The sequence below is a fragment of the Ascaphus truei genome, chromosome 2 (assembly GCF_040206685.1).
Source record: "Ascaphus truei isolate aAscTru1 chromosome 2, aAscTru1.hap1, whole genome shotgun sequence".
NCBI lineage: Eukaryota > Metazoa > Chordata > Amphibia > Anura > Ascaphidae > Ascaphus > Ascaphus truei.
The window spans coordinates 461,782,401-461,809,033 of record NC_134484.1 but is presented as its reverse complement, the minus strand read 5'-3'; the positions used below and the strand labels follow the sequence as shown (position 1 = coordinate 461,809,033).

General features: G+C 43.7%; 1 protein-coding gene across 1 annotated transcript in view; it reads right to left on the bottom strand.

The window, feature by feature from the left end:
- Positions 1-21,531, bottom strand: part of TMIE (transmembrane inner ear) — an 84,678-nt gene extending 63,147 nt beyond the window's left edge. Inside the window, exon 1 of the mRNA XM_075589154.1 lies at positions 21,301-21,531. Coding sequence (XP_075445269.1) covers positions 21,301-21,402 — 102 coding nt within the window. The 5' untranslated portion in view covers positions 21,403-21,531. The remainder of the gene's footprint in view (positions 1-21,300) is intronic.
- Positions 21,532-26,633: the final 5,102 nt, after the last annotated feature.

The following is a 26,633-nucleotide window of genomic DNA, read 5'->3' as shown; positions in this document are numbered from 1 at the left end:
GTCATTTTTTCTAAAAATCCTGAACCAGGCAAAATGTGCCCTTCTTTTTAATGATGAAAGGTCCATTTGGGACATGAAATGTTGTTGTCTTTCCACTGTTCTTGGCTGCCACATTAAATGGAGAATTGCATTATGAACGTGTGAGTACAGATCTGCTTTGTATATCTGTCTTAGAGGAGACCTGCACTATGAAGAATGTGTTTGTCTATGTTGTGCTGGCTGCACACGCAGGATTCTCCTCGCCTGATAAACAGTGATGAATTTATGGTGCTCAAGTACATGAAACTATATATTGTTGAAAGGAGAAAAGGCTAACTGGGGAATAATCAATGCTGATAATTAGTACAGACCTATGATGGGGCTCTAGTCACCCTGAAGGTAGGGGTAGGTGCATGAAACACCCTCCTTTACCTCATTGGGCTGGCCTCAGGTAAAGTACTCACAGTAATAAAGCCTCCAGTTGCTATCTCCAGCGGCGTGCAGCTGTATCCTGGTGAGGGAAGTCCAAAGTGGTGTGTGTGCAGCGCACAGCCAAGAAAGGGATGAGGAGCAGGTCTGGCAAAAAATCTTTATTTGGGTTCCATAAAAACGGGGGTTTTTATGGAACCCAAATAAAGATTTTTGCCAGACCTGCTCCTCATCCCTTTCTTGGCTGTGCGCTGCACACACACCACTTTGGACTTCTCCTCGCCTGAAACTGTTTCCCCGCACTCTGGAACTGTACCCTTCCTTTTAATGAAAATGTTTCCAAAGTCCGTAAAAAGAATTTGCTATCAAGTCATTGTGGGTGTCACATGACCCAAGACTCAGGTCACACTCACATTACCCTTTACAAGCTGCCATTTTTGCTCAATTCTAGCAAAAACTTGTGAAACACTCAACAAGCCAAACTATATTACCATCATGGATATTATGGATATTATAATTGTGACTGGTGGTTGCAATGCTGTACACATGCAGGTGGCTTTTTGGGGTCTACATAAGTTGCTGAAAGGGCAAATTTTACAATAAAAGGAGTATGATCCCTCCCACCCATATGGTACATATGGTACATTCAAGACATACACTCAACAAGCCATGTACTCTACTACCAATATGGTTATTATGTTTGTGGTTAGTAGCAGTAATGTAATATTACAACAAATAATACCACTGGCAAGTTAGCCGCTGGCAATAAGGATGATGATGAGGAGGAGAACGGGTGTTAGTGGTTAACACTAGTTGATACTGGTAGTGGTAATAACATCTATTCCATGGGCAGTAGGATGGCACTTGTGGCCACCTGCAACGAATTGTAGTCAGTTAGCTGCAGCAGCAGCTTAAGTTGTGTCAGTCAGACTCTCACTTCTGACTTTCTCTTACTAGATCACCTGCAGCTGTGGCAGCAGCGCATAAAAACACAGTTCTAAGTACACGTGTAATATTAACATTTCTTCAAGGCAGTAAGTGCAAATAAAAGGAGCATGTCCATGCACCCTTCCTCCCAGCCTTACATTACAAAATTGTATGGTTAGGACGTAAACTCAACAATCCAAGTACTGAAGTAACAATATAATTGTGTGTGTGGCTGGTGGCCACGCTGTGCGACTACTGCTGACAAGTTTGGGCCTCCCATAGAATGTAGAAAAAGAAAATTAAATGATGTCACTGGGAAATTAGAAAGATGGGAAGCAATAAGGATAATGCTGATGAGGACGATGGAGGTGGTGTTGGTGGACTGCTGGAAGACACTAGTATACGGTGGTGGTAATATGCTAGGGGTGGGACGGCACTGGGTGCATCAGAACTTCCACACGCACACCCAATGGGCGGTACGTCATGTACACTTTGTGCACTAGTCCACATGTCTGTTGTGAAGTGCACACTCTTACTTTGTTAACTATCAAGAACAATTGAAAGTTATTTCCATACTTCTCATGAAATCTACACTCTGCTCAAGCTTACTGAAGGCTTTCTTAATGAAAACAGGTAGGTTCGTAAAATGTCCCAGGTCTGCAGACTGAGTAAAAACAGGACTATTTGTCCACTTCAGTACCTCTACCACAGTCCCTTCTGTCTTCCCCACTATCACCACTACTTTTAGTTAGGTCAGGGGTGCGCAAACTGGGGGGCGGTAGATTTTTCTGGGGAGGCGCGGGCGGTTGCTGAGGCCCCACGCTCTTCCCCAAGGCATTTAAATGAAATGCCGGGGGATTGCGTGAGGCCTCTGCAACTCTGAATTTACCGTGATTTAGACGCTCTGTAACATGCCGCCATGGCAACGCGCCATCAAATGACGCTGTGGGTCATGTGATGTGACATCACATGACCCCGCAGCGTCATTTGATGCAGCACCAAGACAGAGGGGGGGGAGGGCGCGATCACCGTAGCAGCCAAGACAGGGGGCGCAGCAGCAAACGTTTGTACTACCCTAAGTTAGGTATTGGAACATTATTCTTGAAATTAATTTTCAAATTGTGCCGAGGAATAGATACTGAAGAAACTAGTTTGTGATATATATCAATATAATATTTTACATTGATAGCAATTACAGACTTTCAGGGCTAGGAGTTAAACGTTACTGCAAGGTAGGTATAAAGGAGGAGACCATGTAAATGTCAATTTAGTTTTAAGTGTAAAGTGAATGATGTACAGATCTATATTTGCCAGGTCACATATAAAGAAATCATTAAATTAAATCCAGATTTGAAGTGATCCTCTAAATCTCCTAACTCAATTTGTCAGTACTGCTCTGTTCTCTTTGCTGAGATGGGGAAATTGCTAGCTTTCTAAGCAAGTGAAAATAAAATATTACATGAAACTATGGAATTGAAGCAAAACACTCAATGAGGTATATGAAATGTACCTTATTCAACTGAAATTATGTTATTTGAAACCTTTCACATTACGGTTAAACTTTTCCAGATCCAAAAACAAGTTACACCAGTAATGGTAAAATCGTTTGTTTGACAAGACTAAAACAACATTATATTGCTTTTAGTCTAATTATTTTGGAGAAATTGAATTTACTTCCCCTTTACTGTATGTTTATAGTTAATTCAAGAACCGTCTATAACACAAAGACATCACATTAGCTTTGTAGTTGTACAAATAAGGCAAGAATTGATATAACAGGTTATTTTGGGAATGCAAGATTTCTTTCCACTATTAGTACAGTATGTAATTATATTTCCTTGCATCAATCCATTAGAAAGGACTCTGTATGAGCTGGCATTTCCGTGTAGTGTGTGTCCATAGGCAAACACTGTCAGCTACAATATGCAGAAGTGGACATTATTATTCTATCCTTTCTGTAAATATTTGAACATAAGTATGTAACAGCAAAGCGATGCCGTTTACGGGGGTTATGTATTAAGCTTATAAATAGTAGTCCAAGTAAAGGTTCACTCATGGTAACAGGTTTCAAAACGCCACGGGTACAAAGCCACAGTAGGCCCGCTGGACGCGGAACCCCCGGTGTCATAGAATTAGAAAAAGAGCGCCCCCATCTGCCAAAGATCACACATTTATTGCACAAGGATCAACGTTTTCATCTTTGTCAAGATATTGACAAAGGTTCGCGAGCAGACCCGAACGTTGATCCTTGTGCAATAAATGTATGATTTTTGACAGACCATTGGAGCGCCTTTCTTTCTATTTCTTAAGCTTATAAATGGCGTATGTGTCAAGATTTGTTTTCAATTATTTTTAGCATCATCAGAAAAGGATATGGAGAACCATTATACTGAGTAACACGAGTTAGATATAGTACAAGATGCACAGGTAGGGCTGCCAGGTGTCCGGTATTGAACCGGACTGCCCTGTATTTGGACAGTGTCCAGTAAAAAATTAGAGGTAATACTGGACATGTGTATGTGTATACCGGTATCATCTCTCTGGACATGTATGTGTATACCGGTATTACCTCTCTGGATGTGTATGTGTATACCGGTATTACCTCTCTGGACATAGTGACCGGACCAGCTTGGGGTGCTGCAGGATTATCCAGAGCAGGGCTGTTGCTAGGAGGCTGGGCAGCTTCCTCCATCCTGATTGGCTGCATTACCCAGCAGCAGCCAATCAGGAGGAGTCAGGAGCCTGGGGGTGGGGCCAAGGAGAGGAGGAAACAGCATGGAGCAGAGAGAGGAGTGTGTGTGTGCGTGTTTTGAGTGTGTCACACCTTTCACCACTGTGCCCAGTATTTTTGGAGAAGCCGCCTGGCCACCCTCTGCACAGGATATGCGAATACGCCCCTAATAAAGTCCTGCTGATTGATCGCTGTCACAATCTAATTTTCATTTTTTCATATTTTTGTGACAAATTCAAAATCCAAAACTGATCAAGTCCCCGAATGGACAAAACCTGAAAATCGTTCGAGCTGAAACCAAGAGCAGAATGAAAGTGCACGCTCTTCATCTATTAGAATGGACGAGGCCCTGTGCTGTTGTGCAATCACGAAGGTCAAACCAATGTCACATTTAGATAAACAGCTACCCGGAAAGAGTGTTGTACTGTTTCCTTCTCAGAAAGGATGTAATGATACAACAATTATACATGTAATGAGAGATAATCACCACTCAAGTTAAAACATATTTAAAAAGTACTGAATTTCTCTAAAAGAAAAATATGTAATGGGCAAATCAGGTTGAATAGAATACTAACAAATGCAAATAACCCCTTGTTTGTTGGGAAATTCAAGAGTAGCCTCCGTTAAGATATACTTTCTTGGTTTTAAAATAAAATAAGAGACTGGGGCTGGGAGTCATGAAACCCCACTAAACTGAAGGTAATATCGCACCCATACAAAAAATATGTTGCTCACTTTAACCGCAATGTTATGGCTTAAATCATCAACATTGCGGTAGAAATTGACTGAGTGTGATACACAATTATTATTTTATTTATTTAGAAAATGTTTTACCAGGAAAAATATGTCCTGGGCAAAGCGTTATGACAATACATGTGTGAATTAAATTAACAGCGGCAACATATTCAATGTACAGACATTTCAAGGACAGTTAGAGATAATATACTGTGTGATTATGGGCGCATGTAGCAGTTACAGACCAGGTTAAAATGGTGCTAAAAGAGCTAGAATAGGCTTAAAATGTGTTGTGTTACAAGACTTTACTCAACCCAGTAACCGAGCAGCTTTAAGAGCAACGAATGGCAGCAAATGAGGGGAGGCTAGCTAAATTAGATTTATTGACATTAGAAAAGAGGCGTCTATGGCTGCGCTTATAGCGACGGCGACGCGACCGTCGCGTCAAAACAAATGCATTGTCACCGTTGTCGGCGCTTATAGTGAACGCGACAAAGCGACAGAGCGACAGTGCTACCAAAAATCTGGTAGTCACTGATATTTTATTTTTTTGGCGATGGTCTCCCTTTGCGGCCAATCAGGAGCTTCTCCGTCCCTCTGCTCTCCCCCTTTTCTGACGTCACTGGCCTTGTAGCCAGCGACGTCGCCTAAAATTGAAATGTAACATTCGCAATGGCGACGGGTGACGTCATCGGTCGAGTCGCCGTCACCGGCACTACAAGTGCGGCCTAAGAAGGGATATGATAAGTATATACAAATATATTCTGGGACAGCACAATGAGCTTTCAAGAGAACTATTTATCCCAAGGACAGTACAAAGGACTCTGGGTCATCCCTTAAGGTTGGAGGAAAGGCGATTTCACCAGCAACAAAGGAAAGAGTTCTTTACAATAAGGGCAGTTAAAATGTGGAATTCATTACCCATGGAGACTGTGATGGCAGATACAATAGATTTGTTCAAAAAAGGTTGGACATCTTTTTAGATAGGAAAGGTATACAGGGATATACCAAATAAGTAAACATGGGAAGGATGTTGATCCAGGGAGTAATCTGATTGCCAATTCTTGGAGTTAGGAAGGAATTTATTTGTCACCTTATGAGATATCATTGGATGATATGACACTGGGGTTTTTTGTTTGTCTTCCTCTGGATCAGTAATTAGGTATAGATATAGGATAAAGTATCTGTTGTCTAAATTTAGCATAGGTTGAACTTGATGGACCCATGTCTTTTTTCAACCTCATCTATTATGTAACTATGTAACTATGTAAGGTTGCCGGGGCCAACGACTGCCTTATCACATCCATCACTCATCCAAACCGAGGCTCCACAAATCTGGGCCCCTTTGCTTCTGCCTCTGGTACCATCCTCTGGAATAACTCCACCTTGGAATGAGATAATGCATCAGCCATGTTATTCTCCAACCCCTGGACATGCTTAGCCCAAAAAGAAATGTTCCTCGAAAGACAGAGGAACACTAATCTTCTCAGCAGAAACACCACTAGGGGAGAGATAACCATCAACCTGTTAACAACCTTTACCCGCTCCCGCATGTATTCTGTCATGAACAACACCATTATGTTGTGCAGCAACCCCTCCCCCCCCCCTAATTCTACTACCACCACTACCAAAAAAAAGTCCAAAAGGTCAAATTCTTAACCAATCCTTCTTTGACCCACACCCATGACCTCGAGTGAAAAAATGCTCCAGAACCTCCACGGCCAGCCGCATCCGTAAAATGTTGTAGAAAGCTGTTTGACACTTCGAGCTCCGGCTATAAAGTCCATCCATTGAATGAGTCCAGAAAATGTGCCATCCAACCAGATCATCGCATAGGGCTTTTGGTATCCTAATGAAATTATGACGTTGTGTTTGTTTGTTTGTTTTTACTGCTGCTGAAGCCAAGGCCAACCGATAAATAAAAACCTTTTCCATTGGCAAGACCCTACAAGCAAAAGCCAGATGCCCCAACAGAGACTGAAGTTGCCTCACTGTTATCTTTTTGGCTGACCTCGCCCTTTCAATCTTCCCTCGCAATTCTACCAGCTTGTTCGTAGCTAATCTACAGTACATACCATCTCCACAGTGTCGATCTGAATTCCTAGGAAGGACACATCACATCTCTCACACACACACATACAGTACCCAGCATCTCACAAACACACATACAGTACCCAGCATCTCACACACACAGCATTTCACACATAAATACACCCAGCATCTCACACATACACACCCAGCATCTCACACATACTCACACCCAGCATCTCACACATACACACACCCAGCATCTCACACATACACACCCATCATCTCAAACATACACACCCAGCATCTCACACCTACACACAACCAGCATCTCACACATACACACACCCAGCATCTCACACATACACACCCATCATCTCACATACACACCCAGCATCTCACACCTACACACCCAGCATCTCACACATACACACACAGCATCTCAAACATACACACACAGCATCTCACACATACACACACCCAGCATCTCACACATACACACCCAGCATCTCACACATACTCACACCCAGCATCTCAACCATACACACACCCAGCATCTCAACCATACACACACCCAGCATCTCACACATACACACACCTAGCATCTAACCCATACACACACCCAGCATCTCACACATAAACACACCCATCATCTCACATACACACCCAGCATCTCACCCCTACACACCCAGCATCTCACACATTCTCACACCCAGCATCTCACACATACTCAGACCCAGCATCTCACCCATACACACACCCAGCATCTCACACATAAACACACCCAGCATCTCACCCATACACCCACCAAGCATCTCACACATAAACACACCCAGCATCTCACCCAATCTGTGAAAATGTTAGTTCACAGACCTTTTTTTCAAATTTGGGAAAGATTAGAACAAACGTGAACGTGTTGCAAATAGTTTTGTTTGCTAATTCGTGAACATTATTCTACAAACAAAGATCTCCCCAAAAATTCATTTCCGTGGCGATTTTGAGTTTTGGCAAAAAATGGGCCCATCGCTATTGAATATTGAATATCTAGTTTTTATCTACGGAGGTAAAATATAAATTTAATTTGCTGATCGGGCGGTGTAGCAGATTTATAGTATGAGGCATAATATACAGATGTAACGGTATTTCTGAACCGGCCTGACCCACCCAATCTCACATTGGCCCCTGTGGTCTAACCGGTCCCCATTACAGTGTGGTAGTGTCTGGTGGTGCACCTGTTGGCAACAGGACTCCTGAGTCTCCCGCATGATGGTGTGTGGGGAGGACCCGTCCAGACAGGCAGCTGAGGTAGTGTGCTGAGTCTCACCTAGTTCCAGGGCAGCGCCTCCACCTCATCAGGGTCCCTGCGTCCGCATGGGGATGATCCTGTTGAGGAACTCCTCCGTGGTGCTCCTCTCTGTACATTCACTCCACACATGTACACGAGAGGGTTTGTGATTGAGAACATCTTTATTGTCTGAGTGGGCTAGCTGCCCCTCACAGTAGATATCTAGCTGCTCATGTCCAGTCAGTGCCTCCCTTTAAAAGGTGTATCTCTCCTTAGATAGGGATTCCCTATCCCCGCAGGGATCACTGCCCTGTGCCAGGTCCCTGGACACAGTCTCCTCTTCAGTTACTATAACATAACTAGAACTCTCAGTAACTCAGGCTAGTACTAGAACTTGAACTCCTGCCAGAACTCCTCCTCCACTTATCAGAACTGGACGCAGATCTAACTTTAGACTCAGTGCTGTGCCTTATGTACACTCTGGAAGCTGACACACCTCTGACATCACTAACCATGGAGTCAGAGCATGTGACTACTTCCATCCATACACAGGGCACCCCACCAGGGTGTGAGGGCAAACCTCCATAATTACTGCTGGCATGCCCACAACTTACCAGGCCTTACTGTCAGCAGGAGAGATGACTGTAGCCATTTTACATGACCGCTACACAGAATTAGAGAGAAACGCACATCACTCAAGTCAGCTAATAGACCCCACAGTACAGTATGCATGCAAAATGATTTCCTACTTTCCAATCTGATAACTGAACTTCTAAAGTCTGAGGAAACTGTGAATCTGAAAGGGGTAGAAAAGATATGCTGTAACAACTTACAATGGAGCCAGGCATTATGTGCCAAGGCTTAAAGCTCAGGCTAGTCACTGTAATTATGCTTCATTATGCCTATTGGTTTTTCAACTGAGCAGATGGCTTTGGAAATTAAACAACTTTCATAATTAATAGATGCAGATTAAGACTGCAGAAAGCTCCTATTGTAGACATGCTAGAGAATAGCCTTTAGAATACGTAGCAACGGAGATGCAGGCACCTGTTCTTCTGTGAAAATGATATGCATGAGACATCTTTATGTAACCCTGTTTCCCCCCTCCTCCGGGAAATACACTGATTACTACCTTCGTGTGGTGCTGAAGCATACCTGCTGTTCCAGGAGAGCTGTGTGGCCGCGATTGTAAAGGGCAATAGGACAGGCTTTTGGGGTGGTCTTTAGTTCTTTACTCATTGGTACAGCGCCTCCAGCCGTGATGGGATCCTAGGGGTAGGATATCAGCTCCCATCACTGCATTCAGTCTCCCTCCTGCCCAGTAACTGACACCCAGGCAGAGTCTTGGTGAACAAGCAGCTTTATTTCTCCTTCTGCACAGATTCACTTTACAGAATATTCTCTGCAGTTTCAGGACCTCTAAATGGTGCTCGCCCGGTATCATGGGCTCAATCTTGGTGGTGGTCTCTATGCCAGCCGGCCTAGAGTGAGCATGCTTTCCCCGCAATGGGGAAGACTGATAGCTCCTCCCTTACTCCTTAAGGAGCAGAGAAAGACTCTCTAACTTTTAGCTACTCCCCTTGGAAAACTCTGGAAGGGGCGGGCTCATGGACTATACCCACATCCAAAGGGATGTACACAGGCCATGAGTCACCACCAACCTTCCTTCACTTTCAAGGGAAGCAAAAGGGGGTCACTGGCCCATAGATTAACCTGTTACTGCCTGGAATTTAACAGGGCTTATATAACAGATACATTATGTGGAGAAAGACAGGTACTATGGAACATACCATGTTACAGTACACTTAATATGATTGCAAAGAAAGTCAGGAGGTTGTGGCACTATTTCCAACTGCAAAATGCTGCTAGAATAGGTCTACACACCCTGTGCCCCGCTATGCCTGGCCTTAAAAGATCAACGCTGGGAGTCCCATTTGTTCCCTCGACGTCTGCAATTCAGGCCAGCTCTGACAGTGAGCTGGATCAGCCTTTGAGCTCTGCACACGTTACAGAGAAACCTCATGGACACATACAGTACTCTGGCTTCCTATATAAACCAGCAACATCCCCTTCCTATTGCCAAATCAATATGTCTCTGCCATTATATCCAGCATTGTTGTGTGCGCCATCAGACCTTCCTGAATTTCCACTTGCCTGACAATTCTCCTGATATCCGCCTGCCCTAAACATGGCCTGCCTGACTATATTATTGCTTGCCCTCTGACCTTAGCCTGCTGTGACCTTAGCCTGCTCTGACCTTAGCCTGCTCTGACCTTAGCCTGCTCTGACCTCAGCCTGCTCTGATCTCAGCCTGCTCTGACCTCAGCCTGCTCTGACCTCAGCCTGCTCTGACCTCAGCCTGCATGACCTTCGCTTCTCCCTCGCCCTTTGTACTGTATTTACTGATTCTGCGCTGCAAGTACTCTGGACGCCCAGCCTGTCTCTACGGCCACGCTCAAGGGTCAATCCAGTCCTGCCTGCTCCAGCAATCAGGAAACACCCTTCGTTTTGAGTCTTAAATCATTGGTGCTTAACACTATTGCCCATTTCAAGTTTCTCTCCCCTTTAGTTAAATATTTCTTCTCTCCCCAATTCTCCCACTATTTCTCCATACAGTACATAGTTTTCCATATCCCCTTTACTTTCACCCCCTCTCTTCTCTCCTTCCTTTTCCTTTCTTCTCCTTTCTTCTCAACCCTTTTCATATTCATGCATTTCCCTTCCCCTGTTCCTTTCTCCATTCTAATATTTGTATTTCCTTTCCCCCTTTTTCTACTCCCGTTTCTGCTTCTTCAGCCTATTCCCCACATCCCTTTAATCCCAAATACCTTTCTCCTACTTAATCCCAGTATTCTTTTCATACTATTGCAAATGCCCACCTTTACTCTACTACCCCTCCTCACCATAACCCTTCACTCCATCTTTTCACGTTATTTCCGCTACTCCCTACCACCCATTTATTCTGTATGCCCAAGAGAGGCAGTCGGATGGTTACTTCAGATAAATGGAATATTCCACGACTTCTTCCGGCTTTCCTTTTTGGAATTGTTTCTTGAGTAACAACATTTCCTTACAAGTTCAGTCATGAAATGACTCCCTGAGCTGAATGAATTGTCTCCATTTTGGTCACATCTCCTGCCAAAAATAATGCATAGAACAGTCACAGAAGTAATTCCACTTAAATTGATGATGTTGTTGTGAATACTTTGTAGGGTGTGCTATGAACTTATTAGCGAAACGCAACCCGAACTACAAACATGAACCTCATTCTGAGAGTTCCCCTATAGCCCCACCCTCTCCCAACACTGCCCACAATTTTCAATGTGTCCCAGTGTCTGAAGGGGAAACTACACACATTTCCTCATCAACAATATACAGAGCAATTATACGCAGATCTCTTTCTATTATCTGCAATTATCTTGGCCAATTAGTGGCTTTTGGTCTAATACCATTACATTACATTGTTGAGTAAACTGCTTGTTTTACAGATACACCTGACCTTTCGCTACTCACTGCTAGTATACTAACCGATCCCTGATACCAATCATTGACATTTGATTTGGTAGCACAATCTGACCTCTCTCTCTGTTCTCTGCTAGTATAGAAACCAACCGCTGCCAATCGGCTTCACATTTTTATTCATGCTTTATGATGTTTTTGTTTTGTTTTTTACAATTTATCTGCTAATTTTGAGTTTTTACCATACTTTAATAATAAGCCAAAACTGAAAACAAACAAATTGAGTTTTTGCAAAACCAAAATCCAAAATCAAAACACAGAATTAAAAAAAATAAAAGCAACACCAAAACCTAAACCTCAGTGCAAGTGCCCACCCTTATTATATACAGCAAGCTGTGTTAGGAGTCTAAACATTATGTAATTATAGTGCACTCTTCCGTCTCCGATAAGCTAATGCAATTGCATGCAAGTTATTGCATCATTAACTACAGTATTCGTTACAGTGCTCCTCCTTATTCTGAATTGGGGGAATGTCAGAAAACACAAAGAGATAAAGCTGCTAGCACACAGACAAAAGATATATATATATATATATATATATATATATATATATATATATATATATATATATATAGGGCTTAAATCGAGGTTGCCTGCTTTACAAGCAATAACATTTGCCACTGTAATAATCCTTCTCCTGTTATGGGTTGGAAAAGTGATGGATTAGAGATGATAATACTTTGGAAATTTTTTAGAAAAATATACTGCATTAGAGAAAAAAAAGACATATATATATATATATATATATATATATATATATATATATATATATATAAAAGACCTGAAGAAGAGAGGATAACTCTCGAAAACTTGTCCTATGACATAAATTGTTAGTCCAATAAAAAAGGTATCACCTAATACTGAAGAACTCATTTATTCTGCACTATCGCAACTGGACTAACACGGCTATTTTCTGCTTTATATATATATATATATATATATATATATATATATATATATATATATATATATAGTTAGGAAGACACAAAAAGAGAAAAAAAGAGGGTCTGTTGAAAGCACTCAAAAGTAATGTGAAAATACAAAATGGATTTTATTAGCAACACAGAAAACAAAAGTTAAAACATACCTAAACACATACACAATGAAAACTACTGATCAAAGAAATACAAAATACACATAGATAAACCCAAAATATGTGACAGTTAATAAGCATGAATATAGTAATGCAAATCCAGAGGAAAGAAATTTCCCCTAGAGATGCAAGGAGGATCGGCCGATCATCAATGAAAAATAATGCAAATAACCAATATTACCAAAGTCTACACAGAACCCAGATCTAAACAGAGAATCAGAACAGAATTAAATAATACTGTAAATAAGTACCCTGAATGCTGTACAGCCTAATGATGACAGCTACAACCTGGCAAACATACTGTAATAACCCAGGAAAAAACAATGAGAGAATATCTAGGAAATGCAGAGACTGGGTCCACCATAAATATACAAGAGAGAGAACATGTATAAATAACTCCCTAACGCCAGAGCTAGATGTAACCAATGTAAGCTAAGGCAAACAGAGTGTGTAGTAGCCAAAAGGTTCCGTGAAACATAATGCTGTCCAGATACTTGCTATATTACTGCACAGGGCATCCAAAGGAGAGGGGAGGTCCAGAACGAAAGTTAATATGAGGCAATGCGAGCCCCCGGCACCCCACTCCCAAAATAAGGCAGGCAGCAGTCACGCTGACAGAATAGAGCAGCATCAGCAGTTAAAGTCCAAATGGAACAGCAGTCAGCACAGAGCAACAGCGGGCCACAGAAAAGTGAGTGGTATGGATGCTCCGACGGCCGTTTCGCCGTAAGGCTTCCTCCGGGAGCATGCCACACCAATCAATTTTTCAAATATATTAATACTAACAATTTTAATCTTAAATTTATATCAAATTTTAGTAGAACCAATGTGGAATTTTTAGACCTTGTTATTTATATTGAAGAAAATACTATATTGACCAAAAAAAAAATTAAATCAGTGGACAGCAACAACTATATATTAAACAGTAGCTGCCATCACCCAAGGTGGATCTCTAATGTTCCTCAGGATCAATTTATGAGGATCAAAAGAAATTGCACTAAAACAGAAACCTATGAGGAACAATCAGAATTATTGAAAAGCAAATTTATAGAAAAAAAGTATAGCCAAACAAGTATTAGAGAGGCTAAATTAAAAACAGACACATTTGACAGACGACTTCTAATAAAACCTCCTATTAATTCTAAAACAAACAAAAATATAGACTTTACGACCACTTTTGTGACACAATATAATAGAGAAGCCAACAAACTTATAAAGGCTCTGAACAAACACTGGCATATTTTGCAGAATGACCCTTTTTTGGGAAGTGTATTACCAGTGAGGCCGAATATTGTATTTACTAAAGCAAAGAATTTAAAACAGAAATTAGCGCCCAGTGTTCTCAAAATTAATAAAGAGAGCACACAAGAAACGAACTGGTTAAAAAGCCCGAAAGGTTTCTATTCATGTGGTAACTGTAAAGTCTGTTACTTTTGTTGTAAAGGGGTGAAAGATATTTTCAAGTCTAATATCACAAATGATGAATTTAAAATCAAACAATTCATCAATTGTAATACAAATTTTGTCATTTATTTATTGGAATGTACCTGCGGCTTCCATTATATAGGACAAACTACTCGTGCTTTGAAAGTCAGAGCATTGGAACATATAGGAAACATAAGGAGAAAGGTAGACACACACACAGTGTTCCAAAACATTTTAATCTTTTTCATGCGTCCAATCCAAAAGATTTAACTATCAAAGGTATTGAACATGTCCCCCCTAATTGGAGAGGGGGTGATCGTGCAAAAGAATTAATAGACCTTTTGGATTCACCGCTTAAAAACGTTAAGTCCGGCAGGTTTAAATGCGATATAGAGATTAGTGTTTTTATTTGACTGTGTGTGTTTTCTATTTCTATTTCTATTTTTATTAAGTAATAGATGTTCCGGTGTTAATAATATAATATAGAATGTAATACAGACTCCATCGCGTAAGCTTTGAGGGATATATATATATATATTTTATATGTATTTTATATGTATTTTAATTAACAGCATTATTTTATAAAATATTTTATATATCTATTTTATATATCTAGTTATTTTATAGTATATATATATATATATATATATATATATATATGTGTGTTTATTATAGGTGTTATGTTCTATATGTAGTACTAATGTTGAATTTTTTCTCTTATCTCCCCCACTTTTTTCCTTTATTCCCTTTCTTTATACACTCATATATATATATTTATTTATATTTTTTCGAGTGTCATAACCCCTTATATGTAATACTAGCTATATACTAGTATCTTCTAAAGTACCTAAACCCTTAAAAGAAAATCATTAGTTATTGATAAGTATGGAGGAAATAGTAGTCCCGCCCATTGGCCAATCACAACTGTAATACTCCAACCAATGAGAAGCCGTGAATCATTCCCTCATCCAATCATAACCCTATAGGGGTATATATATACTCATATCTATGACGCAACAGATTGAACTCCTGACGAAGCTTGGAGACAAGCGAAACGCGTAGAGTTGAACTGCAGTAGTCTACGAGTGTATCCAGCACCCCCCTGACCCGTGGGTTCCAATTCTGCGATTGATCGCAACCAGAAGTGATGTAACGGACTAACCGGAAGTGACGCGATGCGATCTTGGGAGCGGGGCTGACGGTGAACACGAGAGCTGCGCATCTTTATTTTTATGTGTCTATGCACATAGTGCAAAATGTGAGTGCAATACTTATTGCCCTGAAATATATATATACATTGAACATGCAATGTTGCACTAAGTGTGTCATCTCTTTCATTGAGGGCCTATCCTGCTGAAGCCTGATACTTCATATCGAGCAAGCCTTCCATACAACATATACTGTACACTGCTGGTATTCTATTGAAAAATTATGGTGACACCTACGCTCCCCACAAGCTTCTTTCTACAATCAACAACAGGAGGAATTGGATCTTCTCCTTGAGGGTTGAGCTGCGAAGTTCACTAATTTATTTAATCACTATTCACAATATTTACACATTTATTTATACGCACTTTTTTATAAAAGGTTTAATTATAATATTGCACCTCTATTAGAAGCGCCTCACAAATTTTTTTTTGCACTTAGCACAGAGCAACAGCGGGCCACAGAAAAGTGAGTGGTATGGATGCTCCGATGGCCATTTGTAAGGAATCCGCTCCGCAGTTTACTGGTTGCCTTACCTTGCAGACGTGTGCAGTCCTGGAGCACCTCTCTTGATGTTTGCTGCAGCCTGGATTCACTCACCAAAGCTATACACACTCCCTCTGGTATCTACTGCAGCTGTGCAGCCTATCACTGCAACCTAGACTTGCATTCATTCATTGGAGCAGTACCTTCACACCCCCCTCCGGGGATTGGCCCGCTGGCCTTTAAGTATTGTCTTCCCATAATGCTCCCTGCCGAGCATAGTCCTTCCTGGATGTCACTATCTGTTCTGCCACATGCCCTCGCTTGTTCCTGTCTCTCATGCTGAAGCGGAGTATTCTCCTTGTTGTCTGCAGCTCCAGGTTTCCTAAGGCCGGCTGCTATATTCACGCAGCGGTCTGCTCCAGTCTCCTGTGTTGTAGCTGAGTACTCTTCTTGTTCACTTCAGCTCCTTGTTTCCTGTGACCGGCTGCTATATTCACGCAGCGGTCCACTCCTGTTCTCCTGTGCTGAAGCAGGGGTTTTCGTCCCTGCGTCCCTCAGCCTCCTGGATTCCTGCACTGAAGCGGATGTTTCGTCCCTGCGTTCTTCAGTCTCCTGGATTCCTGCACTGAAGCGGAGGTTTCCCTGTGTATCTTCAGCTTCCTGGTTCCTGGGGCCTACTCTTTCCCTAATCTAGAGAGGCCGTGTCCTGGTTCCTGCGCTGAGACAGAGGATTCCCTAGCCCGCTCAGGACTCTTGCGCTGTAGCACTGGTGCACCCGTGCAGCAAAGCGGTGTGCTACTCTGGTCTGCCTACCGTCTCCTGTGACCAGTACCATGGGCCATGGTCGTCGCTCGCGCAGAGGCCAACCCCGCGCTCCTAAGCTGAAGCGGGGCTCTCCTGACTACCTGTTGCCGAACTCTTGCCTGAACAATGTTTATCCTGATGTCTCCTGTCCTGACCCTGGCTTCTACAACGACGACGCTGTCTTCTCCAATCCTGATCCTGCGACATATGACTATGAACTGCGCAATCCGGATCAGCCTGCGCGGTCTCAGGTCGGTGCTTTTACAACCCCACCTCAGCCTCGCGGTCCGGTCCTGGTTTGTGGCGAGCAGAACCCTGACACCATTTCGCCGTAAGGCTTCATCCAGGAGCATGCCACACCACCCTGAGGAAGGTCACGTTCCAGGGACCGAAACGTTGGATGTATTGTGCCATGCTTTGTTAATACAGCTTTATTTCTCAAACCCCAGAGTGGGGTCTCCTGTTTTCGTGGATTCAAACACGGTATAGTTACCTTGTATAAATATACACAGTATATATATATATATATATATATATATATATTTATACAGTGGTCGACAAATCACCAAAAAATCTACTCGCCACCTAGTACCACATGTGTGCTGCTTGGGCCAATAGGAGCTCACCACGATGTTAAATCCACTCGCCTGGGGCATGCAAATGTATAGGTTTGTCGAACACTGTATATATATATATATATATATATATATATATATATATATATATATATATATATATATATATATATATATGAAAAAGAAGAAAAAAAAACAGACGCACACCTAGTGCATTAACGTGCAGTACCAGAGTTTATGGGCAAATGACGGCCTCAATCAGACCACGCCCTACGTGTTGTTGGAAGTGATACATTGGTTCCCGTGTCTCCCGCGATATTGCTACTGGCATACAGACTTTCTAACTGCTGGTTCCCAGAGGGACTCCTTATACAGAACACCTAACTGGAGGGTCTCTATTTCCGGCTATCCGGTCACACGAAGGAGGGCCACGGGAGGACGCTGCTGCCTCGAGCCGGACGGAGAGGACCGCGTTGCTGGCACATGAGAGCCAATCTCATACATGCTTTTTATTACAGTACTCTTGTGAGTGGGCATTTGCTTGATTTTATGTTCCATAAACTATATGTTATTACGTTAATGCACTAGGTGTGCGCCTGTTTTTTTTCTTCTTTTTCCCAGATTTGGTCAGGGATTGGTGATCCCTTTGAAACAGGCTGCAAACACCTGGATGCTATTGACATTGGAACAGGACTTTGTTTTTTTCAGAGGTTTTTAAAGGTTTTTTTCATTCATTCATTTTTTAAAGAATTTTTATTTAGTGTATTCATACATTTTTTATATTTTTTATTATAATTATTTACATTTTTCATCTTTATTAAATAGTATTGTGTTTAATTAATTCATTTCTACTTTATCTTATCTCTTTTGAGATCACACGTTCTTAGTATTGTTATTAGCCATCATCACACCGCCCCACTAGACACATTCATGGTAGGGTTAATTAGTTTTTCAATATATTAGCTTTTGTTCAGGGTATATTAGAGGCGCTACTTCATTGTTTTCTGTTTTTTTTTTGGTTTATATATATATATATATATTTACACATACATATACAAACATACACACACACACATACACACATATAAATTCATTTTTATTCTAACAAAAAAAGCAGAATTAAACACACATTTATTGTGCTAAAGTGCCCTCTGTAGCACATATGGCAAAAGTGGGGGGGGGGGGTTGTACCTTGAACTTTTTAAATATGTGAACAAAAAGACGTCTTTCACGAGTGAATATGTCTGTATGTTATTATGTGTGATTGACTAAAGATGGGACAATTAGTCAAAATCCGATCCATGCACGAATATCCAAAGGCAGATTGGACAGTTACAAATTCAGGTGGATTCTCGAGGGGAGAGAGAAGGGAGAGAGAGGGGAGAGAGGGGAGAGAGAGGGGAAAGAGAGGCCTACGTAGAAGAACCTAAAGTATTTTAGTAGAGTCCCAAGTACTATATACTGTATATCCCCTCAAACAACGCAGAGAGACACCTTTGCTCAAAAAGGAGCACACCTGTGAGACATGCTAATAGGATATGCAAAGTATATTTAAATGACTCACACCCCACGTTACGAAAAGATTTTCACAAGGCCTATCCTGACAAGCTAGGTCCTAAGGCACCTTGTGAGGAAAGTGGTACTGTCAGACACCCAGGGTCAGAAGCCTCAACCTCAGCTATTAAAGAAAGCCACTCCAGCAGTGAGATAAACCCGCTGATGGGCAGCTCTATTGTTGCAGTATACTTTTGAGTTCTGCTCCTCACACCTGTATCTAGTATATATGGTGTATACAGGTGGACGCCCCACCTGGCTTCCTTCCTATACTGTGCATATGCTACTGTATTAGCATATCTCCCAGGGGTGCTGACAGGCAGGACGTGAAAACAATCTGCTTTTAAAGGAAAGCCAGGGGAGTGTTCAAGAGTATAATTAGCTACAGGATTGAGCAGTAGAGCTCAAAAGTATGCAGAGACAGTGGAGCTATCCAGGAGCTGACTTAGTTCACTGCTAGAGCTGTTGCCTTGAATAGCAGAGATTGTTGGGTTCTGATCCTGTTGAACCTGACAGCACCCCCTTCCTCACAAGGTGGCATAAGGACCTGGCTTGTCAGTATAGGTCTTACAGAAAACGTTTAGGTGTGGGTGGGGAGTCATTTAAATATACTTTGCATCCATATTTCAGGGTCTTGAGTTTTTAATGTGGTAACAATGTTTTCTGGCTATGCTGAAAAGTGATGTAATACAGCAGGCATAAACCTATAGGGCTCCATGTTAAAATGGATTAGAAGATAAAGGTGACACTGTATGCTAGGAGATAACGGTGAAAGGCAGCGCTGCAGACCTGTCTGATACATGTGAATGTGCTGACAAGTGGGATTTTAATTGGCTGAACATTCGCAAGCAAATTCCATATGAACATTTCGGATTTTTTCATTTTTAAATGTGAATCTATTTGCGGATTTTCAGTGATAGAAAAAAAAAATATTCAAATGCCACCAATATGGAGAAAAGTTCATATGTACAATACGGTGTTGTGTGTGATGTTGCAATTGAGATATAAATGTGCTACATAATAGGACTACATACAAACAAACTAAGCATTTCATACTAAAGTGTGAGTTCAACAATAACAATATATGTCCTATTGCTCCAACATTTTGTCCAATCTATCCAATACAATAGCAAAACTCAGCAATGCACACATCTTGTGTTGCTCTGACCATATACAATGTGTATAATATGATGGCAAAAATAAATCATATACTGTATATGAGCCAGCTAGAAAACTCCACTGAAGTGACATTGGTACTCTATGGGGCAATAGCCTATAGCAGCTTCTTTACTGAACTACACTAGTAATACAGTAGAGGCATGAAAAAGCTCCTATCAAAATTATGACTGGCAATTGTATACACTTCCTCCGTAAGTAGAAAGTACATGCAGATCGCTCCATGTTCCTACAGAGGAAAATGAAACACAGTGCTAATCAACACAAATACTCTTCAGTAGAGATAGACGCATTTTTGGGGCGGATCTAGATCCGCGGCGGATCTTCCGGTTCCTTTGGTCCGCGGATTTCAGCGGATAAATCTCAAAAAGGGCGACTCGCATTTTGGGTTTTTTTAATTATTATTACCAATACACTCCGCGGATTACGCAGCCCGTGGACGGATCTGTAGGATCCGATCTGCGGATTCAGTTATCCGTTGGTGGATTGTTAAGAATCCGCCAATGGATCGCTGAATCCGCAGATAGGATTCTTCTGATCTGGGTTGAGTTGTATCCAATGGAGGATTAATTGATGAATCTGCACGGATTAAAACCGACCAAATCCGATTTTACACCGCCAAATGAAATTTGGGGGGATAATGGGAGAAAATCCGGATTTGGACGGATTCGCCCATATTTACACTACACAGTCAGTAGTGCCAGCAACACAATAGTTACAAATGATATCAACAAAACACTTTTGATATAGATTATTGTGGATTAAATATTTGATATAAGATTGTATAAGACTGTAGTCATTGCTTTGTCTGAAGAAAAATGATCATTCCTTTAATTGGAACATACTGTATAATGTACACTGTGTCATGCAGCACAAATACAAATTACAGCCCAAATATAGGACAGGGTGAAAACATGCTGCTAATAAGGGATTTATATAAGCCTTTTATAAATATAACAAGAAACTCCCCCCCCCCCCACCCCCCCTCAATAGGCAGGTATTCAGGATAACCCAGCTTCAGCACAGGTGGCTCAATCAGAGGCTCAGTCAAATACTGAGCTTCTGATTGAGCAACCGGTGCTGAAGCAGGGACTGATTGAGCCACCTTTGCTGAAGCAGGGATATCTTGAAAACCTGCCTTGTTGGGGGAGCTTGAGGACTGGAGTTGAGCACCCCTGATATAGTCATCAACATTGAAAGAACATGCTAGATACCACAAACGGGCTATTGCCTGCACTGGTCCCCAAGTAACATCTATAGACAGGGAGGCATCTGATGTCACTAGTTACTAAACAGCACCCAACCTAAGTGGCCCCTGAATCAATAGGGGTGGTACTGTACCTCTTACCTCTACTAGCTGGCATTGTGCAGATCTGATGGACACGGATAGGAAAAAGATGAAACTCCTTAGATGTGGAAAGAGAAGCTCGAAATGCTGATCCCACGTCATCTTATTTCCTCTGTTTAATAACAGCCTCTCTCCCTCTCTGGTCACTTAGAAAGGACAAAGCAGGCCAGTTGATTGATAGCCAGCTAGCCACTGACAGTTCCCTTGCACAGTATCTGGCCGCACAACTTCCTGCAGCCTTGCTTTCTAGTCCAGCAGTCACAGAGTTAGATGCTTCCCTGGAGAATCATTAATTAATTACACTGGTGTCATTTTACACTCACTGCTAGGGAGCAGGGGGTGGGGACATTCTCAATGCTGAGTATACATCTCAGATGTGAAACATTCATTGGGGAAAAAAATCATCCAATATAAACCTGGAAAGAACGAGTGTTAAATCCGACCCTCTTCGAGGCTTTTTGACAAGATTAATTCATTCTTCTCCCAGTACAAATTTCTATTATTTCTGAATTGTTTCAGCGGTGTAAAGTCCATGGACGGGTTGTTCCTGTTTCAATCCGTGTGGATTAATCCCAAACCGCCATTGGATACAATCCGCGCGTATTTTTTTTTTTTTTTTCCAAACAATTTTATTAGGCTTTCAGTTAGACATACAGTGGTATTGTGCTAAAACGCCTAACATTTTCCAATCCACAGTTTTTTTTCCGGGGGGGGGGAGCAGAAAGACAACCGCCGTTGTCCGTAGAAAAAGGGGGGGGAAGCCTTCAGAGAGGGAAGGCAGAAGGGAGGGGATTGAGAGGGTGGGGGGGAGGGGGTGGGGAGGGGGGAATGGGGTGTGGGGGGGGGTGCCCATCTGACTGTCTGGGTGTATGGGCTATATAGCATTGGTTGATCGTCTATGGAGGGGTGTCCGGGCTTTGGGGCGCAGGGGTTGGCTGTCTGGCCCTAGTATTGGATGACCATGGGTCCCAGATTTCCTCGTAAGCCGGCAGTTTTTGTCGAACGATGGCGGTGAGCCGTTCCATGATCATCACCTCGTCGACTCTTTTTCTAATCGTTCCCAGTGCCGGCGTTGTTGTTTTCCTCCAGGAGGCCGCAATACAGCAACGAGCCGCAGTAAAAATGAAGGATATCAATTTCCTGACTGGTCGGACAATGTCTTTCAGTGGTGCTGCCAGCAGGTAGGTCAGTGGTTCGATAGGCACTTCCAGGTCGGTGACCTCTTTTATTAAAATTTGGACCTTGGCCCAGTACTTTACAATTTCTGGACAGGACCACCAGATGTGGACCATGTCCCCTCTATGACCACAGCCTCTCCAACATAGATCTGAAGCCAGAGGGTAGATTTGGTTCAAACGGGCTGGGGTAAGGTACCAGCCGAACATAATTTTATAAATGTTTTCCTTTATTGTAGTACATAGGGAGGTCTCCGAGGCTGTCTCCCAGATTTCTTCCCAAGTCTCTCTGTCTATATGTATGTTCAGGTCAGCTGCCCATTTGAGCATATAGTCGTGCTCTTTTGGGGTCGAGGAGCGTTCTAATGCCCCGTATATATCTGAGATTAGACCTTTCTGGTGGGTCTTTGTCTCGCAGAGATGTTCGAACGTTGTGAGAGTGGGGTATTCTGGAGAGGGCAAGTTGTTCTAATAAAGTTTCTAATTTGAAGATATTTGAATGTGTCCAATTGTCTGATTTGATATTTGGTCCTTAATTCTTGGAAACTCAGAGGCCTCCCCAGGCTCAGAAAATCCGCAATCGCCTCTATACCCCTTGTGCGGTATTGTTCGAACAGTTTAGATCCACATCCCGGGGGGAACTTCGGATTGTTAAAAATAGGGGTCAAATGGGGAACTTCCGTGACGTCACCCGGCATGGACGGCTGTTAGAGGAGCTCCTGAAACCCGCGGGTTAAAAAGCGCAAAAACCCCTATTTAAACTCAAAATTTTCGGACGAAATTAGTCCCTTCGGATAGACAAACAGAAGGGGAATGTCAAAATCGAAAAAAGAGAACAACCAGCCTGTTTCTAAATTTTTTACACCGTCTCAACGAGGGAAGGATAGCACTATGAATCCCCAAGATGGCGGCGGACCGCATGGCGCTACCTCCCAATCTGGGAAAAAAAACCAGCCCAGCGAAAAAACCCCTACAAGCCCAGAACACACAATAACCAGGGCATATTTGGAGGAACTGATGGCTGGCATGGCTGCTACGCTTAAAACTTCCTTCCAAACGGAATTGCGAGCTGCAGTAAGCGATATTAGGAGAGAAATATCAGGGCTGACAGAAAAGACCACGACCCTGGAGAACAAGCTCTCCGAATCCCTACAAAGACAGGGTGAGGCAGAAGAAGAGATCAGTCGCCTAGGTGAAGAAATCTCCCTCCTCAAGGAGGGCATGGAGGAACAGGAAAATCGTGACCGGCGGCAGAACATTCGTGTGAGGAATGTTCCAGAGTCGGTCACGCAGGAACAGATCCGGCCTTACCTCCTGGAGCTCTTCAATATGGTCTGCGGGGAGCTGGAAGAAAAGGAGTTAGAAATGGACAGAGTCCATCGTGCGCTGGGACCCAAGTCTGATGATCCAAAACGAAGAAGGGACATCATAATAAAAATGCACAAATATACCTCCAAAGAAAAAATCATCTCAGCATGCCGAGACATGGGAGAAATAACATTTCAAAATGAGACCTTACAAGTCTACAATGACTTGTCAAAAGCAACAAGAGACCGCAGACGGGAGTTAAAGCCGCTGACTAACTTGCTCCGTGAGAAGGGAATACTGTACAGATGGGGCTTCCCGTTTAAGATCTCGGTGAACAGAAATGGAAAGTTCCTGTCCCTGAAGTACCCCGCGGACATGGCTCCTTTTGCAAAGGCCTTGGGCCTAACTCCTCCACAAGGATGGCTACCAGACAACCCGTCACCTAATGAAGCTGCAGGAGACCCGCCTCGGATATCGGAGAGGATCGCGGCCCAGCACTCCAGGGACAAGCAGTAACAGCCGCCACCGCACTCAAACAACACCCCCCCCCCTCCCTATGTGATCCCGAGGAAAAGGGGAGACCCACAGCCACATTGGAAGACACCCCATCGGACCGGAGCAGTACCTTGAGAGGAGCCGCCGACTTCCCGACCGAGACGACTCTGGACACCGCTCCCCACGCTGAACCACGTGTCACCTACTCCCGCGAGAGGACCGGAGCTGATCCCGCCGGCTGCTTTAAAATCCTGGTGCACACCCGGCCCGATCAGATGGAGCAGGAGCGCGGTCTCCCCAATCCCAATACGATGGGAGGGCCGGGCCCTTGGCCTTGCACTGCTGGACCCCGACCTCCAGTCTTTCTGGTGGCCCCGCGGTGGTATGTGCCCCCCCCCCCCTCTCTCAGGCCAGCTACCCCGAGTTTGCGGGATGGTTTTTCTTTTTTTTTTTCCTCTTTTATTGGCGTATGGAGGGGGTGGGGGGGTATGGCCCATCGGCGGGTGGGCCCGAACCGACGGGGAGCACACCGGCTCAGGCGACGAAGGACAACTATGGCCCAGGGGATCCGGTCCACTCGAGTTGACTAAAGGGACGCAAAAAAACATAAACTGAGGTTTGACGCCCTGGAGGCCGTGAGTAATGTGATAAAATGTTATGTTATGGAAGGCACCCCACGGCCCCCCCCCCCTCCCCATTTCAACCATAACCTAAGCACATAGCCCCCCTCCCGCCCCATCCTCCCCCCCCCATCCTCCCCCCCCCCCCCATGCATAATAGCAAAGAAGTGTAAACAATAAATAAAATACCCCTATGTCCCCTATCATACTTTCCCCCTCCTGGAACGACTTCCAGAGGATCACAGAGGCAATATACATAACTGGGAAACACCTGTCCTGTTGGAAGTGGGCCGCTACCCTCCCCCCCCCCCATTCACATCCCCCCCCCCATTCACATCCCCCCCCCATTCGCATCCCTCCCCCTCTCCCTCCCCCCCCCCCAGCACCCAGGAGAAACAAGGATATATAAGGAAACTAAATAAATAGGGGCTGAGTCCCAGACAATATATGGTATACCTATTGCAAAGAGGGGTAAAACAGAAGCGATATATAGAAATGTGAAATGACTGCTTTGTCAGTAAGGTTTCATCAAACCCCCCCCTCCCACTCCCCCCCCCGCCCCTCACCCCCACCCCCCACCCCCCCCACCCCCACCCCCACCCCAGTATTATATAAAAGATGAGAAGTATAGACAATAGGTGAGGTGCACCTAAGCCCTCCCTCCCCTCCTTCTCCCCCCCCTCCTCCCCCCCCCCCCCCCAGTTTTAAACAAAAGCTAAGGAGTATATACAAAGGGTGAGATGCACCTATGCCTCCCCACCCCTCCGCCCCTCTTCCCCCTCCACCTCCTCCCCCTCCTCCCCCCACCAGTATTAAACAAAAGCTAAGGAGTTCATACAACGGATGAGATGCACCTAAATCTTTCCGTGGGATAGCACTCAGAGGAAGCAAAGATAGATAAGGGAAATTAAAAGTGCCTCTACTGATCTCCAGACAGCATATAATATACTTATTGGGTAAAGTGGTACTAGTGAGGTAACGTACAGTGTCTTTATTGCTGGAAATGTCTCATCAACCCTCCCCCCCACCCCACCCCACTCCCCACCTCCCCCCCTTCACTCCCCCCCCCCCCAGATGTAACACAAAAGTTGAAAAATGTATGTAATAAATGATATGTACCTATGTCCTCCCTTGGAACAGCACCTAGAGGAAGCAAAGGCTCATAGGAAAACTAAATGTGCCTAGACTAATCTCCAGACAGTGTATAGTATACTTATTGTATAGAGTGGCACGACAGACGCAGCACACAAAAAATGTGAAATGCCCACATTGTTGAAGAAGCTCTGTCAAACCCCCCTCTCCCCACCCTCACATCCACCCACCCCCACCCCCTTCCCCTGACCCCCCCCAGCCCCCACCCCCCCCTCCCCTCACCCCCCTTCCCACTCCCCCTCCGGTATTATATAAAGTTGTGAATTAAACGTACGATCTCCAGATGATACATAGCATACTTATTGCAAAAAAGTGATAGAATAGATGCAGTATACAAAAATGTGATAAGCCCGTACTGTTAGAAAGGCTCCGTCACCCCCCCCCTCCCCAAAACCAAACCCACCCCCCCCACCCACCCCCCCCTACCCCTCCCCACCCCCCCCACCCACCCCCCCCTACCCCTCCCCAACTTCTCCCCCCCCCACCCCATCCACACCCCCCCCCCACCCCCCCCTCCAACCCCCCCTCCCCCCCCACCCCATCCACACCTCCCCCCACCCCCCCCACCCCCCCCATCCACACA